Here is a 17,067-nt window from a genome sequence, read left to right on the forward strand (position 1 = left end):
AATAAACCTGTATGTGTTACAAATGAAACCTCTAAAACAAGACAAGGAGGGCAAATCAGCTTTCAAAGTTTCTCATCAGTTTCTTTTCTTTGTTTGTTTGCTGTTGTTTTTTTTGTTTGTTTGTTTGATGAAGGTCTGATGAAGGTCTGGCACAAATTAAATCCTTCTACAACCTCAATTATGTGACTTTCTATCAGATCCCATTTCCTTCTCCTTTACTTATCCTCTGTCTATTCCAGGCTCTAGGAGAGTACTCTTCCAGCCATTTAAGGTCTCATTCCCAGCTGTCCACGGTCTTTGTGTCTTTGACTTTTATGATCACATGAGCACACAAAAGAAGGTGTGAGGCACCTTGCCTCACTTAAGTGTGAAACTAGATCCAGCAAAGCTATTGGCAGAATTTGTCCTATGTTACTGTGAAAGGTCACTTCTAAGTGGTGTTGAACTTTAACAGAGGCTTACAGGAGTTGATTGTTCTCCTCCCTTGTCCTCTTCTCACTCATTCAGACTATGGACCTCTCAAGTCCAGAGTACTGCTTGTCTTCAGATGAGGTAGTGACCAAGAGATCCTCTCATGAAATATTGAAAAGGTAATGTTGGCCATTTAAAGATTTTATTATCAACTTTTTGTTTTACTTTATGCAGAACTTCTCATTCCTGATTGCGGAAATGGCAAAAATAGAAAACATTTCTTTTAGACCTAATATGCTCATATTGTTAATGTACTATTTCCTGTTGGAGGACACACCAAGACCAGATTATCTGCTGCCAGTCTGTCAAGTCTGCTTGTATCCTGTGCTCCAAATGGCCCTCCCCAGTCTGGCTCCAAAAAGAGAGTGCTTGTTAAAAGAAAGAATGGGTGCTACTACTGATGTGAAGGTTAGTAGTTTTCACTTTTATAGTTTAGTTTTTCAGTATGTTAGCCTTTAGTCATATCAAAATGGAAAGAAATAGTCAGAAATAAATGGTTGTGTCTCTGGATGATGTCCAGTTTTCTATACCCGAAAGAAGTAGTGAGAAGATGGCTCATATTTATGCAAAAAGAGTAGTCTGTGAGCTTGTTTTGTTAATTATCTATTGTGGGTGCATGTGGAGTAGAAATGTCTCACTTATCAAGCACTGTGTCATTTACAGTTCTGTACATAAGCATATTGTTCTTAGTAGCTTCCTAGAGTAATAATAATAATAATAGTTCAAGACTACATTCATAAAATTCTTCTGCATTTTCTAGTTGGTAGTGTCATTTAAGTAAGTGTTATAGAAAAAAAATGGATTTATTTTCTTATTTGAATCAATCAACCTGAATTCTGCAGTCCTCTCTTCACATGTCACTAATTATTCTTTTAAAGTCTTCTTCAATACCATTGTCACCTATTTTAATCTCATTTAAATCCAGAACACCCAAAAAACATTTAAAAAAATGTTAGATGTCATGCTACAGGGAAATATAAAACATATAAAATGACTGAAATTTTAAAGAAAATGACAAAGCAAACTCTTCTTATCATGTAACATGTAGAGTAAGTTCCATTATCAAACTATAAGAAATTGATCTGTGAGCGCCATCTGGTGGTCATTTGATGTTTGACTGACTTCTGATGAATGAGGTATAAAAGCTGCCTAGTAATAATACCGTTGTCTACCTTACAAAATAAAGCGCCTTGAGGCGACTGGTGTTGTGATTTGGAACTATATAAATAAAATTGAATTGAATTAATAATAGTCCCAATGGGAACGACTTTGTCATTTATAAGCTACACATAGTTTTCTGCAACACATTTTTTATTTCTAAAAGCTCAAAGAAATTGATTTAGTGACCATGGTTTCGAATTTTGTATTCTCTACTATATTGAATACCAAAATGCTTTTTTTATTGTAATGTATTAGTTTTTGTGATTTTGTCTGAAATCACAGTAAGTACAACTGACAACTTGTTCCCTCCTTTCATTGGAAAGAAGTGTGAGAGGGAAAACTACATATTACTATATCTATGGGGAAATTCAGTCAAATTACCGATACATTCCTTATAATGCAATTCTTTAATACCAGTAATAGACATTTAAAACATAACACTTTTACTTTATCTTTGTTGCTATCCTTTTAGTTAATTTTGATCTTATTTTTCTACTAGTTTGGTTCAAATTTTATATTTTTTTGTTTTGTAAAATCAAGTTTGGTTCTCACCAGTATAAACAGCAAACACTTTTATCAATGAAACTCACAACACTGTTTGAGATGCTCATTAACTTTATTCTACTAAACAAAAACACATGCATAGGGAGACTTCATTGCAGGACCAAGAGGTGTCTCAGAAATGATCATTTCAAGGTGAACTTCATTCTTCATCAAGTCCTTTCTGAAACAAGAAAGAGGGGAAAAGAGGATCATTAGTGATCATTTTTTGATTTGAAAAGAAGAGCTGGATTGTAAATGAAGTGAAAACAGTCAATGCTCACTCTACAGTGATTCTGCAGTGAGACTACAATGCATGCTTTCGCTTTTATTTTTGTCAATGATCCTTGAGATAAAAAGCTAGAATTTGTGTTGGTGATCTGTCAGCAGGATGCTAAGAGTCCTACTATTCCGGACTAACACTTTTTTTTAACATGTACACATACGAACCTTTGATCCCACATCACGGCTTTTGGCGCGCAGCTTGTTGACCTGAGACTCGGCAATGTCAGCTCGCTCCTCAGCTTCATCGAGCTCATGTTGAAGTTTGCGGAACTTGGTAAGATTACTGTTGGCCTGTTCCTCCTGTAGAATAGAAGCACAATATTGTTTGTAAAGAAAATATTCAGTCAGTGGTCAGATGTAAGGGCGGTATTTAAAATCTGTATAACTTACAGCTTCCTCTGCAGCCTTCTTGTAGGACTTGACCTTTAGCTGCAGCTTGTCCACCAAATCTTGAAGACGTGCTAGATTTTTGCGATCTTCTTCGGTCTAATTAGTACAAATTTTTACATAGTTTTGTTTCTGAGTGTAATTTCCATCAGACAAGCTAACTGGTTAAGAATTAAAGTTACCTGATAAGTAAGCTCCTTGATACGCCTTTCATACTTTCTTACTCCCTTCACAGCATCGCTGGCCTTTTTCTGCTCATTTTCCACCTCATTTTCAAGTTCCTTGACCTATAAAATTCAGATCCCACAACAAAATTCAGATAACATCACTTAAATTTAGACCAGCTATTTATTTGATATATAGATGCTGTAGTCAAAGAGATTATAGGGAGAGACTGAAGTGTTATACCCACCCTGGCCTCGAGCTTCTGAATCTGCTTCTTGCCTCCCTTCATGGCGATCTGCTCAGCTTCATCCAGGCGGTGCTGCAGGTCTTTGATGGTTTGCTCCATGTTCTTCTTCATTCGCTCCAGATGAGCGCTGGTGTCCTGCTCTTTCTTCAGCTCCTCTGCCATCATGGCAGCATCAGTGATGGCCTTCTTGGCCTTCTCCTCTGCATTCCTGCACTCCTGCACTGCCTCCTCCACTTCAGTTTGAAGCTGGGATGTATCAGCCTCCAGCTTCTTCTTTTGGTTTATCAGGCTGGTGTTCTGGTGTTCAGATGAAAAATATGATTTTTTAAATTCCTGAGTATATTTTCAATAGATAGTTTCTGTATCAAGTCTTCTCCAGTCTTACCTGTGAGTGCAGTAGCTGCACTCTCTCACTGACATCTAGCAGCTCTTGCTCTGCAAGTTTGCGGCTTCTCTCCGTTTGATCCAGAGCTGCTCTCAGCTCCTCCACTTCAGCCTGAAGAAGGTTGTTGCGTCGCTCAACAATGGCAATGTTTTCCTTCATATCATCACTGGCTCGCAGAGAGTCGTCCAGCTGAAGTTGAGTATCCTTGAAGATAAAAACCCCCAAAATTTTAACTGATGTTTCACTTTGGTTTTGATTTTTGTTTCAAAGAAGTAGAACTGCTTGTTTATTCAGACCTTCAGATGGGCATGGACGGCCTTAAGTTGTTTCTGGGCCTCAGCTGCCTGCCTGTTAGCCTGGCTTAGCTGGATCTCCATCTCATTGAGGTCTCCCTCCATCTTCTTTTTCAGACGCAGGGCCTCGTTCCTGCTGCGAGTCTCAGCCTCCAGAGAGCTTTGAAGAGTATCCACAGTTCGCTGGTGGTTTCTTTTCGATTGCTCCATTTCTTCATCTTTCTCAGCTAGCTTGCGCTCAATGTCCGCCTTTACTTGGTTAAACTCAAGTTGGGCTCTGAGAATCTTCCCTTCCTCATGCTCCAGTGTGGCCTGTCACAAATAGAAATTAGACACAATGACTACATAACTTGTAATGAATTAATCCTCACAACCTAAAATCTTTCAAATTTGAAAAAGGCCAGTATGCAGCAGCTTACCTCTGCTTCCTCCAGAGCTGTCTGTATCTCAGACTTCTCTTGTTCCAACTGCTTTCGAATCTTCTCAAGCTCATGAATATTCTTTCCACCTTCGCTAATTTGTTCAGTGAGGTCAGATATTTCCTCTGAGGGCATATTGTAAAAAATAAATGCCGTTATACTGTGAACAAACTGTTCATGTATGATTTTAATGGGTAATTAAGTCACCTTGTAAGTTCTTGTTCTCTCTCTTCATGGTCTCCAAATGTTCAAGAGATTCTTCATAGGAGTTCTTCAGTTTGAAGAGCTCAGTGCTCAGAGACCTGGCATCTTTCTGAGAGCTCTCCAGCTCTGTTTGAGACTCCTCGTACTTCTGTTTCCACTCTGCCAAGACCTACAAGAAAGTTTTCATTTTAGATAAAAGATTGACCTTCCGCTTCAGTGAAATAATAAGTGCCGGATGAAAACCTTGTCAAAGTTTCTTTGTTTCTTGTCCAGAGCAGCGGCAGCAGCATTAGACCTCTCTACATCCACCATGAGATCTTCAATCTCATTCTGCAGCCTGTGTTTGGTCTTCTCCAGAGAGGAACATTTAGCATTCACTGCTTCAACAGCCTCCTCAGCCTCCTGCAGACGCTGAGCCAGCTTCTTTCTAGGTGATGAAAATATGTATTTGTGGTTAAACGCTCTTTACCTTTGCTGAGTTAGTGGACTTAGTGTATTTGGCTTACTTGGCCTCTTCTAGTTCTTCGGTCCTCTGGATGGCATCAGTTTCATACTTGGTTCTCCACTGAGCCACCTCAGAGTTGGCCTTGGACATGCTACGTTGCAGTTCAGCTTTAGCCTCCTGCTCCTCCTCATACTGCTCCCTGAGCAGGTCACAGTCATGGCGAGCAGACTGCACTGCATGGGCTAATGCGTTCTTGGCCTAAAAGAAAATGTATCTTTATGCACTGGGTGTACCAATGGTCTCTACCTAATGAGGTTACACTGATGATTATTTGCTACCTTGACTTCTTCCTCCAGTTGTCTTTTCAGGTCTTCAATTTGCTGAGTGTACGACTGTTTTCCTCTCGTGAGTTGAGACACCAGAGAATCCTTTTCCTCAAGCTGCCTCGAAAGTTCACCTTATTTAAGCATAACATTCAATTCAGTACCGCACACTGGCACAACTAAAATATGCTGTTCAGGTCTAATGCATACCGTTCTCAGTTTGAAGCTTTGCTTTCTGCATGGTGAAGTCATTGATGGCACGCTGTCCCTCTTCTGATTTTGTTTTATATTCATTCATCTGGTCTTCCAGAGACCTGCACATTTTCTCCAAGTTGTTCTGTGAACAAAAAGCAGTAGATGGCCAATCATGTACACAATTATAAAATTAATGTTTGATTTGGCAATGAGAACAAACCCTAATACCTGAAAGTAACTTACCTTTGCCTTGACAATTTGTTCCATATTGGAGACCACATCATCCAGCTCCAGTCTGAGCTCACTCTTCTCCTTCTCCAGTTTCTGCTTGACTCTCTGCAGGTTGTCAATCTGCTCTCCCAGCTCAGCAACACTGTCGGCTTGTTTCTTCCTGAGTGTGGCAGTAGTGGCTTCGTGGTGCAGAGTGGCCTCTTCGAGGTCTCTGCGCAGTTTCTGGAACTCGGCCTCCCTCTTCTTGTTCATCTCAATCTGGGCAGCTGTGGCTCCTCCAGCCTCCTCCAACCTCTCACTGATCTCCTCCAGCTCTCTGGCCAGGTCAGCTCTCTGCTTCTCCACCTTGGCTCGAGCAGCTCTCTCTGCCTCAAGCTCTTCCTCCAGCTCCTCAATACGAGCCTAGACCAAAATCAAGGCACACCATGCCATGAAATTTTGTTGCTCTACGTTACTTTTCACCACTTTTCACACTTTGTTCTATTCTTTTATCACCTGCAACTCCTTCAGTTTTTTCTGGAGCTGGGCACTCATTACTTGTTCATCTTCTATTTTACCGTTCAGTTGACTAATCTCAAAATCTTTCCTGTGGATGGAAAAAATATATTTTGCTGGTACAAAATAACTTTGTTATGAAAACAAGTGTTAGACGTTCAGTTCTTAATTCTTACTTCTTCAGCCTCTCTTCGAGCTGCTGCTTATCATTTTCTAGGTCCATGATACTTTCTTGAGCTAACTTGAGGTCTCCTTCAAGCTTCCTCTTTGCTCGCTCAAGGTCCATACGGACTTTCTTTTCTTGTTCTAAAGACCCCTCAAGCTGTGGGGAAAAAAGTAAATATATATAAAAAGTAAATATATATAAAATGTAAATACATAAAAAAGTATTATTATTTAAAAGTTCTTACATCATCCACTTGCTGCTCCAGCTTAGCCTTGGCCTTGGTCAGAGTGTTGACTTTGTCTTCCTCACTCTGCAGGTCGTCCAGAGTTTGCTGATGAGCTTCCTGTAAAGCTTTCTTTTCCTTGGTCAGCTTGGCAATGATCTCATCCTGAGCAGCCATCTCTTCAACAAGGTTCTTGACCTGTTGCAGGTAAATGATGGTATTACAAATTCTGTGCACAGCTTAGACACATGACTCTTTTTCATACCCTTGTTGTCAGAAATAGAAACATCAAGTACCTTGTTCTCAGTGGCATGCTTCTCCTTCTCCACTTTAGCTAGAGTTAACTCTAAGTCATCGATGTCTTTCTTCAGCTCGGAGCACTCGTCCTCCAGCTTCCTCTTCTTAGCAGTCAGTTCTGCATTCATCTCCTCCTCATCCTCCAGTCTCTCTGTCAGCTCTTTGATTTTGGCCTCCAGCTGAATTTTGCTCTTGATCAGCCCCTCACATCTTTCTTCAGCATCACATAGATTGTCTTGCTCCTGAAGACAAAAAGTATGACATACGCATTAAGCCGACAAACACACACAATACATGTGATGTTGATATTTGTTGTCATACTGTAAGAAACTATCCTTTAACATACAGCCTGAACTTGGAGCTGCAGGTCGTTCTTTTCTTGGAGAAGAGTGACCATTTTCTCTTCCAGTTCTTTCCTGCGGGCTTCTGATTTTGCATAAGCCTCTTTCAGTTTGGCAAACTCTTCCTTCATGTTGGCCATCTCTTTCTCAGTCTCTGCTGACTTCAGCAGAGGTTTGATCTTGAAGAACATTTTCATCCAGGGCCAATTTTTGACCCCCATGAAGGCACGGATGTTCCACTGGATCACAAGAAGAGCATCCCTGCAGACATTTGACTTGTAAAAAATTCTGTAGTAATCCAGACTCTGCTTATTTAATGTCAATGAATCGTTTTTTCAGTCTTCAGTTTGTGAGTGTGAAAGTATCTATTATATCTAAATAAACCTGAAATATTAATTGTCAGAGTAAATTGTTTAATGTTGCCATTGTTGTACTTAAATTTGTAAACTTTGCCTTAAACAGCATGTTTAGATATTCTTTTGTTCTCCTCCCCGGCCTGTTGAATGCTGGGGAGGCTGGAATGTTTAACCGGAGGCACAGTCCATGTGAGATTCTGGTTTCCTTATCTTGTGGAGGATGTTCACTCACGGCCATTTAGCCATACTCATCTAGCCTAACCATTAAACCATTAAAGTTAGGCCATATACGGGTGTGGGGAGATGTCCTGTGGATAACTAGGAAATGTGGTTAAACAGTTGTAAGCATATATTGTGTGGCGGGAAGTCATGTATACACACACACACACACACACACACACACACACACACACACACACACACACACACACACACACACACACACACACACACACACAGTGTTTTAACTTTTTGTGACCATATGGGTGGTGCTTGTATTCACTGAATAAAAGGCTGCAGGGAAGGCTGTTTCTTTGAAGTTGGCTGGGAAACAGGTGAGGAGCGTTCAGCTCCAAGAGCCTGGTTCCGACCAGCCTTCCCTTGCTATCAAGTAAAGACCGGTTAAGTTGTTGTCTTGCTTTCTTCATGGGTGATGAGTCTCTGAGCTAGCGGGCCTGCTAAAGCGCAGAACCAACATTAATGAATAAATAAATTACGTTCTTTATTTAATTTGTACCCTTTATGAAGATGTTTTCAGTGTTCCAAGGAAAATAAAATAGCTTGCTAGGATAGTGTAAGGTATTGAGACTACAATACAGTGTCAGAGGACTTTTACACCAAACTCATTTGGTTCAAACTTTTGGACTTCACCTGATCCTAAAAGTAATGTTGTGAAACCTCCTCAAAACTAAAGACCATAGCACACAACCTAGCGGTGTTTTTGACTTTCAGTTAATGAAAGGAAGACGAATGCTACCTTTATTAAAATGTTTTGTCATTTCTTTGATATTCCATTTTTTATGTAACTTTTGAACTGATTTGAAATCGGAGTTTCATTGTACCAAATACCTGCGTTCAACAATCTTCTGAAATTCAATTCTTGCAAGAACACCTCGGGATCTTGCTTGTATCCTCGTGATGATTAGAGCTAAACGGTCATCTCGCATCTCCTCCAGCAGTCCAAGCAACCCAGCTTTGAAGAATACCTAAGATCAAGAAACCCATGTTGAAGGCACTTTTTGTGAGTGTTAGAATTACTCTTGACCACTTTATTATCATCATGGACATGATAACACCAAGAATAACAGCATATGCCAAAATTTGTTCTATCAGTACTGACCTTGGTGTGACCCAGTTTGTACTGGTTGTGATCTATATCCAAAGAGCCCAAAAGCTTCTCTGAAGCCTTTTTGTTATCGATGAACTGTCCTTCAGGAATAGCACTTGGGTTTAAAATGCGATACCTGGGGGAAAAAAGTGAGCATTTCAACTTTATTTTATATTACATAAAATGTCAAACCACAAAAACACACCAGAATGGATAACTAAGAAATTTGATGTTGCTTATATTTTCCAATTATCTAACAGACACCTCTGCTTGAAATCTCCATAGAGGATCCTGTTGGGGAAACCCTTTCTGCAGATCCTGATGCCTTCCAGCACACCGTTACAGCGCAGCTGGTGCATCACCAGAGGGTTCTCCATGGCCCCTGGAGTCTTGGTCTCGTTGGGGATGATGCAGCGTACAAAGTGAGGGTGAGTTGACCTCAAGTTGGTCATCAGCTTGTTCAAGTTCTCCTGATAGCACATCATAGAGAAAAGAATTGCCATTGTCCTTCAAAATACATTACAATTCAAAATGACTTTTAAGGTCCTAAATTCAGGAATAATGTTTCTATTAACCAATCTATAACATGTACAGTTATACTGATATTACCCTGTGCAAAGCTGATACAGTTTGGAAGGAAGAACCTTTCTTCTTGGTTCCACCTTTGCCCTTCCCACCAGATTCAGCTGTAAGATACAGTTGTTATTTGTGGGAAAGTGGGCAGGGGAAGGTTGGGCTAGTAGCTTATTACATGATGCTTTAATAATCACTTGTAAACTAAGATGCTAGTAATTTTTTAAAACCTACCCGAGTCAGCTCCTGCATAATTTGCAAAGAGAGTTGCAAGAAGTTTGACGGTCGACTTTTGGTACAATGCCACAACAGTCTCATTCAGAGGATCCTTGTTCTTCACCAACCAGTTGTTGATATTATAATCAACAGTTCCAGCGTAGTGAACCAGGGCAAAGTGAGCCTCTGGTTTTCCTTTGACAACTCTGGGCTTCTGGAAGTTGCTGGTTTTTCCCAGGTGGTTGTCATAGAGCTTAGCTTTAAAGGTGGCATCACTGGCTTTGGGGAACATGCACTCCTCTTCAAGGATGGACATGATACCCATGGGCTAAAGGACAGAAAGTATAAGTGTTTGTTAAAGACTATATTTGCATTAGTTTTAGCTGAACATGTAATTGTACAGTGTTTCACCTTTTCAATCAGGTCGATACAGGCCTGCAGATCCATGCCAAAGTCAATGAAAGTCCATTCGATGCCCTCTTTCTTGTACTCTTCCTGCTCCAGTACAAACATGTGGTGGTTGAAAAATTGTTGCAGTTTTTCGTTGGTGAAGTTGATGCACATCTGCTCAAAGGTGTTGAACTGAAGCGAGACGGACAACAGTATGATCAGGATTTAAATTGTATTTTACATCCAGGACTACCATATAAGAAGAATATAATATTTCCAAACTCACATCAAAGATCTCAAATCCAGCAATGTCAAGCACCCCAATAAAATACTGCCGAGGCTGTTTGGTGTCCAGGGACTGGTTGATTCTTATTACCATCCACAGAAACATCTTCTCATACACTGACTTTGACAGCGCACCGATAGCATAGTTCACCTAACAAGGAAATGCATAAAAGTACACCTTGATAAAGTTTAGGGAATTATTTTGGAATTCTCCAAAAGTTTCATATTATCTCACCTGGGCCACATTTTGTCCCTTGGTGACCCACTCATTTCCTACTTTGACTCTTGGGTGACAGAGACCTTTGATGAGGTCAGCAGAGTTCAGGCCCATCAGATAAGCTACTTTGTCAGCATCTGTGGCAAAATAGCAGTTTTGATTTAAAGTCATCAGTGCCCACAGAGATCCTCACTGACTGTAGTTTGTCAATAGTCTTCTCTCACCTTCAGTACCATCAGCCTCTGCCTGCTCTTCTCTCTGCTTCTGTTTAAACTTCATGTTGCCATAGTGCATGATTGCACCAGTAAGCTTGTAAATACTGTTCTTCTCTTCTTGAGTGAAGCCCAGAACATCAAAGGCTTCCTGACAAAAATCAAAAACATTATTTTACTATTTTCGTTTTTGCTTTTGAATTTTCGACTAAAATTGCCGCAGTGCATCTAAGATTCAACTCACATCAGTGGCCATCAGCTCTTCAGAATCATTGATAGAGGCTACTGTTGTCTCTCCTTGGGAGATGAAGGCGTAGTCATAAGGGTTGTTGGTAATGAGCAGCATCTCTAAGGAGATAGAAAAATATAAAATTACAAAATGTCTAGCTGTTTTCCATATAGTGATAGTTCTTAAGGTTAATGACTGTGTACCCAGAAGTTCAGGCTTTATCTGAGACAGGATCTGGTAGAAAATGTGGTAGTCCCTCTCAGCTTTGAGCTGGAAGGTCACACGAGACTTTTCTAGAAGGTCTGTAAGAGAAATCAATTATTTGTAACTTATCTGGTATACAGATAAGTTGCATGTAATAGTTAAGTCCAGAGGTGTGGACTCGAGTCACATGACTTGGACTCGAGTCAGACTCGAGTCATTAATTTTATGACTTTAGACTTGACTTGAAAAAATGTTCTAAGACTTGTGACTTGACTTGGACTTTTACACCAATGACTTGGGACTTGAATTGGACTTGAACCAGTTTACTTGAAAAGACTTGATATTTCACCCCAAATATAAAATTTAACATGCATATTATATAGAGATTGAAAATGTGACGTCATTCAGGGGTAAACCGCAAAGGATTCTGGGAACTCGTGGCAAGAGGTACTAGCGCACACAGGCTTTCAATTGAAATCAGTCACACAGCGATAAAAAGAAACACAAAAATGTCAAGAAGCTGTTGTATTATTAACTGCAATAGCCGGTCGCATGACAGCCACAGGAAGCCGACGGGTAAAGAGATCGGTTGTTATCGGATTACGACGTTGAAGAGAAATTGTTCAAGCCATGTTTCCGAAGTAACAAAGACGCGACGGATGGCCTGGATTGCAGCCATTCAAAGATCAAATGTAACGTCCCAGAACCCTCCAGCTCACAGGTTAGTCTGCTCCAAGCATTTACACGAAGGTCAGTGTTTTTTAGTAGTTAATACGTCATTTTTCTTAGTGAATTGTCCTGACACAATATTGCGTTTCGCTTCTGTTATTATGGTACATTGACAAAAACATACTTTTATTCACAGGATAAAACAGGTTTTTTGTATCACTAATTGCCCAGTGTGATTACAGCATACAGTATTATTGTCACTGCTTCATTTCTGTAACGCGTACCAGAAATTATTTCCACTACTAATTAATTACCGTTGAGCTCAAAGGTCTTATTAATAAACGGTTAAGGAATGTGTATTTATGAAGACAATTTGTGAGACTGGTAAACTTATGATACGTACGATGGTCTTTCGTTCTACACGGTGCATTTCAAGGTCCTGTACCCATCCGGCGGTAAACTGTACCTGGGCTTGTTGCAGTGACCGGAAGTTACTAAACTTCATGAGCACTCACTCCAAGAACCGTATGATTATAAATATGCATATAAATATGCTAAGATGAGATAGCTGACTTCATCTAACTAGCAAATGTTGTCCAGGCTACGTTGGTGATGCAGTTTTTTTTAATATGTATGATATTTTTGTCATGCGATTTTTAAAGCCAGTCCTACAACCGCATCCAAGAATAACATGCAGCTTATCTCAGAACTGTCGGTGAAAATTATTCTTGGAGCTAGGTTTAATTGAGCTGCATTTTAAAGAGGTGCAATTTCACAATTTGTGTATATTTTCTAAGTTCACTATTTTGTCATGTGTTGAGAAAAACACAGATTTTAAAATTACATGGTCTAATATTTACATTTAGCATATAACTGCAACATGCTTTTTTCTTTCTTTTTTTTTTAAAGACTCGAAAGGACTTGAAATTCAAAGTTTCAGACTTGTGACTTGACTCGGACTTTTACACCAGTGACTTGAGACTCGACTCTGACTTGCCTGACATTACTTGAGACTTGACTTGAGACTTGAGGAAAACAATGACTTGGTCCCACCTCTGGTTAAGTCTACTTTCAAATTTTCCACATAAACACAGTTACTTACAAGTTTCAATGTCAGCAGAGGCCAGCTTTCCTCGGTTGTCAAAGTGAATACGGATGAATTTCCCCTGTTAGGTGGAAAAAAGCAGATTTTAGTCATCATATAGCCATGCACAGGGTTGGTGTGACAAAGGAGAATGCAAGGGATAGAGTGAAGTTGAGGCAGATATTCCACTGTGGTGACCCCTAAAGGGAGTAGCTAGAAGAAAAAGATGGAGATGATAAAGGGAAAGAAGAATCTAAAGACACTCACAAATCTGGAGGAGTTGTCATTCCTGATGGTCTTGGCATTGCCAAAGGCCTCTAGAGCGGGGTTAGCCTGGATAATTTGATCCTCCAGGGTTCCCTGATGTGAAAATCAAAGACAAGATCTAAAGTGCAAAGCTTCCCAAGTGGAATTGTGATTGTGAAAAGCATCTTGAGGCACTTGTTGCTGTGATTTGGTGCTATACACATACCCATGAATTGAACTGAATTGAATTGAATTGAATTGAAAATGTTTGAAAACCTTCTTCTCTGCAGCTGGATCTTTCTTCCCACTTGGGACAGCAGCAATGCTGGCAAAGTACTGAATGACACGCTTGGTGTTGACAGTCTTTCCAGCTCCAGATTCTCCACTGAGTAGAAAAAGACATGCATTTCAAGACCAAGAAGTATAACTCTTAACTGCTGAAAAAAGACCCTTGTTGGTAAAGTTACTTACGTGATAAGGATTGACTGGTTTTCTCTGTCTGTCAGCAAGAGAATATCAGAAAATCAGGGAAAATGCGACGATGTCCAAACAAAATGTCAATCAAGATGAATGCTAAAAGGGATATTTGTACCTGCCAGCATGTACTGGTAGGCATTGTCAGAGATGGAGAAGATATGAGGAGGAGCTTCAGTCCTCTTCTTTCCTCTGTAGGCAGCAACCACCTCCTGATTGTAGACTGGCAGCCACTTGTAGGGATTGACAGTCACACAGAACAACCCAGAGTAGGTCTGATAGTTGGTGAAAAGAGGAGAGCAAAGTGTCAAATATGTAGAATTTGTGGGAGGGCAGTTAGTGTGTTGTGCTGTCAGCTCACGTAGATCATCCACGCTGCGTAACGCTCTTTGAGGTTAAACAGCACAGCTGGTTCATGGAGGAAGGTGAACATCGCCATGTCTTCAATTTTATCGAACTTTGGCGGGTTCTGAGGGTGCACATCGCACTCCTTCACTGTGACGGTCTGCAAATGGAAATCAAACAGTTAACAGCCATGTTAACCAAAACAGCACCAAAGTCCTTCGTAGACACATGTACACACTTATGCAGAACCTGAACTTTATTCACCTTTCCAAATTCGGTGTCAGCAGTGACTTTGTCGCCATCGCGGCTAGTGATGGTTGCTTTAACGTACTCAACTTCAGGGTCAGGAACGAAGCACTCTTTCTTCATATCAAATGGGCGAGTCTGGGCCTCCAGACGCTCCTTATCTGACTTTCTCAGGTAAGGAGCCGCCGCCCCAAACTCTTTCATGGCAGCATCCCCCATTTTTCAACCTGTTACAAATGTGAACGTTAGTCTCTAACAATGAATGCAAGCTAGAATCATTCATTGACGATTATTAACGGTGTGAACTGCAGTCGTTTAGCCATCAGTTACCAGGTAAAGTGCGAAAAGATGCAGGAATAAGCTACAACATCAAAACAGAAGAACAGCAATCATGTCATTACAATGCAGTGTTCTGCTGCAAAATCTTGTATTATGACATTCATGTGAGTGTCACACGTACCACTCTCATAACTGTTGTTGCAGACCAAGAATGCCACCCGCCCACCCACTCATGACATTTTTTTATTGCTGCAATAGTGTGGTGTCAGTCAAAAACTAATATGTACAGAGGCAAAAGACTTTCAGTCAGTTTTATTTACGTTGCCGAATTACAAAATCTCAGCTTTGCCTCAAGCTGCCGTACAATCCTTACACCATTCAAAACTCGTGTTTTAATACTTTGAATTTCAATACAGAATTATGCCATAAAAACCATGATGAGAATAGACACCCACTTACTTAGAGTATTAACAATAAAACTTGCACATTTGTAGTTAAACCACAAAAACGTAAGTCCTAACTGAGGGTCATTCCCGTTCAACTCAAACCAAGCACAGCTTTTACCTAGGGTGGGTTGGATTCCAAAAAGAAGAGCAGGATCTGTCAGGACTTGCTGTTTAGACCAGAAGAAAAAGCAAAACAAGAAAAATTCCATTACCACTACCACACAGCATCATAATTTATTACCCCACACTAATACGATGTACATGTAAAGTATGGTGACCTTCTATTCTGAACATTAAATTATATGTAAATGTTTTGCTTACCTTTGACTCTAAACCTTCAATCAAGTGGAGTGAAGAGCCCTGCAGCTGACATCTGCCCTTCATCCTTTAATAAAGGTTCTTTATCCACCAAATATGGCCTGAATTTTTGGAGAAAGGTTACACATTAAAAAAGCATTCTCCTAATTGGGTAAGTTGTACTGCTGCTATTTGTTGCGTTCACCTTGTGACAAGCAGGGCGAGAACAATACAGGACAAAGAAAGGGGAGGGCAAGAGGTGGGGATCAGGGACAGGCTTGATATCAAGTGACTCTTATTTTATTCGTTTAATTCGTAACGGGTAACTTTATATATTGTTTGTAATACTGATGAAATTCAGTTTAATACTTCAAGTCATATTTACAATCTTATTATTTATATTTGTCTGGGTTTTACTTACTAGAATAATCCACATGTATTCACTATGTCTGAAGAATCTTCAGCCTCTGTTCTATAAAGTCATTATTGTCACATGGTGTTGGTTGTTTGCTTACAGCAGCTGATAATCTTTCCTGATTACAACTTGCATACAAGGCAAAGCAACAAAACCAAGAGCAAATGGTCTGTTTAGATTCAGGGGTTATGATAATAATTCATTCAAAACCTGGTTACAAACAGTAACTTTCATTTTACTACTTAGCACCAGTCAATTCAATGCCCCTTTTCCAAATTCCAAACAAAGTAGACAAGCAAAATTAAAAAGACTAATTTGCTCCTAAAATATTGTACCTCTTGAACAGCTTTGGCCTCATTGCTCATGCTAAGATGTTTAATCAGAAAGGCAAACTTCAGCAAAGGTCAGGCATGTGAAAGGAAGGTGAAAAGCATTTCTGGAGTCACTGCTGCTGAAACAAAGTATAGCAGCTGTTGTCAAGTGAGAGCTAAGATCAGGGATCACTCACCACTGTTCTGCCCAGTTTGGTCTTCACCCTTTGTCTCACAGTGTCATCATGGCATTGTTCCCTCTCCTTTGGCCTTGAGGACAAAGATAACCCTGTGAAATTCTTGTCTGGATTTTTTCTCTCTGATTGTGAAGGGCGGCAGTAGCAGAAGTGCATTCTTTGATGTCACGATGGACGGGGGGTAACAGGTGCACATCACTGAAAATGCTCCATATGTTGAAATGTATCTGTTTGATGGTGTTTTCTAAATGTTTGCATTAAAGCACTGGGAAGTTTTAGCTAATTAGGGTTTTATGCCAAGTATTTTCTTTGCCCACAGTCATTGAACATTAAAATTAGATGAACATTGTCGTGGGGAGAAGCAGAGACTTTATGTGACGCAGACAGATCTCCATTATCAGCCCTTAATAACTGAGGGAATTAGAAATTTGGTTTCCTATGGTAAAATGAGAATGACCTTCACTGTGGTGCAGAGCAGTGTTCCAGTGGATCAGAGATTGCTTTCACATTGTTGGACTCATTCTCATTCTCAGCTGTTTAAGCCCCTGTGGAAATCTTCATCTGCTCTTTGGTCCCTTCCTGGCTTCCATCCCTCATCTAGCTGCCTAACCCCTCTAAGGTAAGGTCACATGTTCTTTCATGGAAAATATAAATGGTGTCACTTTATGCTGGGGGTGTCTGTCTAATAATCCTAAAGTATTTCTAAACATCAAAGGCCTAGATGTTAAGTAGTTGACACACAGAAGCCTGCAGCACAGAGGTGACGGTATTAAAAG

General features: G+C 40.2%; 1 protein-coding gene and 1 long non-coding RNA gene across 2 annotated transcripts in view; one reads left to right on the plus strand and one right to left on the minus strand.

Annotated features, from left to right (window-relative positions):
• LOC308412696 overlaps positions 1-17,067 on the plus strand; it is a 38,260-nt gene that overhangs the window by 16,417 nt on the left and 4,776 nt on the right. Inside the window, exons 5-6 of the long non-coding RNA XR_013974613.1 lie at positions 9,242-9,384; positions 16,825-16,910. This is a non-coding gene — a long non-coding RNA (uncharacterized lncRNA). The remainder of the gene's footprint in view (positions 1-9,241; positions 9,385-16,824; positions 16,911-17,067) is intronic.
• LOC308412694 (myosin-7-like) lies at positions 890-16,910 on the minus strand. The gene is made up of 37 exons (XM_080907222.1): positions 14,365-16,910; positions 14,117-14,260; positions 13,874-14,030; positions 13,753-13,780; positions 13,558-13,666; positions 13,303-13,395; positions 13,054-13,117; positions 11,282-11,380; positions 11,094-11,197; positions 10,862-11,000; positions 10,656-10,774; positions 10,422-10,571; positions 10,157-10,327; positions 9,764-10,073; positions 9,566-9,642; positions 9,221-9,426; positions 8,969-9,092; positions 8,698-8,834; positions 7,279-7,534; positions 6,932-7,174; positions 6,657-6,833; positions 6,423-6,568; positions 6,247-6,337; positions 5,764-6,153; positions 5,536-5,662; positions 5,341-5,459; positions 5,064-5,260; positions 4,801-4,984; positions 4,561-4,726; positions 4,354-4,478; positions 3,938-4,246; positions 3,642-3,845; positions 3,257-3,553; positions 3,027-3,131; positions 2,848-2,943; positions 2,623-2,757; positions 890-2,356 (listed from the first exon to the last, which is right to left on the minus strand). The coding sequence occupies exons 1-37, from the start codon at positions 14,563-14,565 to the stop codon at positions 2,336-2,338; spliced, it is 5,820 nt and encodes a 1,939-aa protein (XP_080763348.1). The 5' UTR covers positions 14,566-16,910; the 3' UTR covers positions 890-2,335.

The sequence above is a fragment of the Rhamphochromis sp. 'chilingali' genome (genome assembly GCF_963969265.1).
Source record: "Rhamphochromis sp. 'chilingali' genome assembly, chromosome: 16".
Taxonomy (NCBI): domain Eukaryota; kingdom Metazoa; phylum Chordata; class Actinopteri; order Cichliformes; family Cichlidae; genus Rhamphochromis; species Rhamphochromis sp. 'chilingali'.

Excerpts from the sequence above, each read along its gene's own strand:
- LOC308412694 (XM_080907222.1), bottom strand. The coding sequence starts at position 14,565 with ATGGGGGATGCTGCCATGAAAGAGTTTGGGGCGGCGGCTCCTTACCTG. Across the intron at positions 11,381-13,053 it reads CTCTGCTGACATTGAAACTT|ACCTTCTAGAAAAGTCTCGT; the intron begins GTAAGTAACTGT and ends TTTCTCTTACAG. Across the intron at positions 2,357-2,622 it reads GCCGTGATGTGGGATCAAAG|AAAGGACTTGATGAAGAATG; the intron begins GTTCGTATGTGT and ends TTCTTGTTTCAG.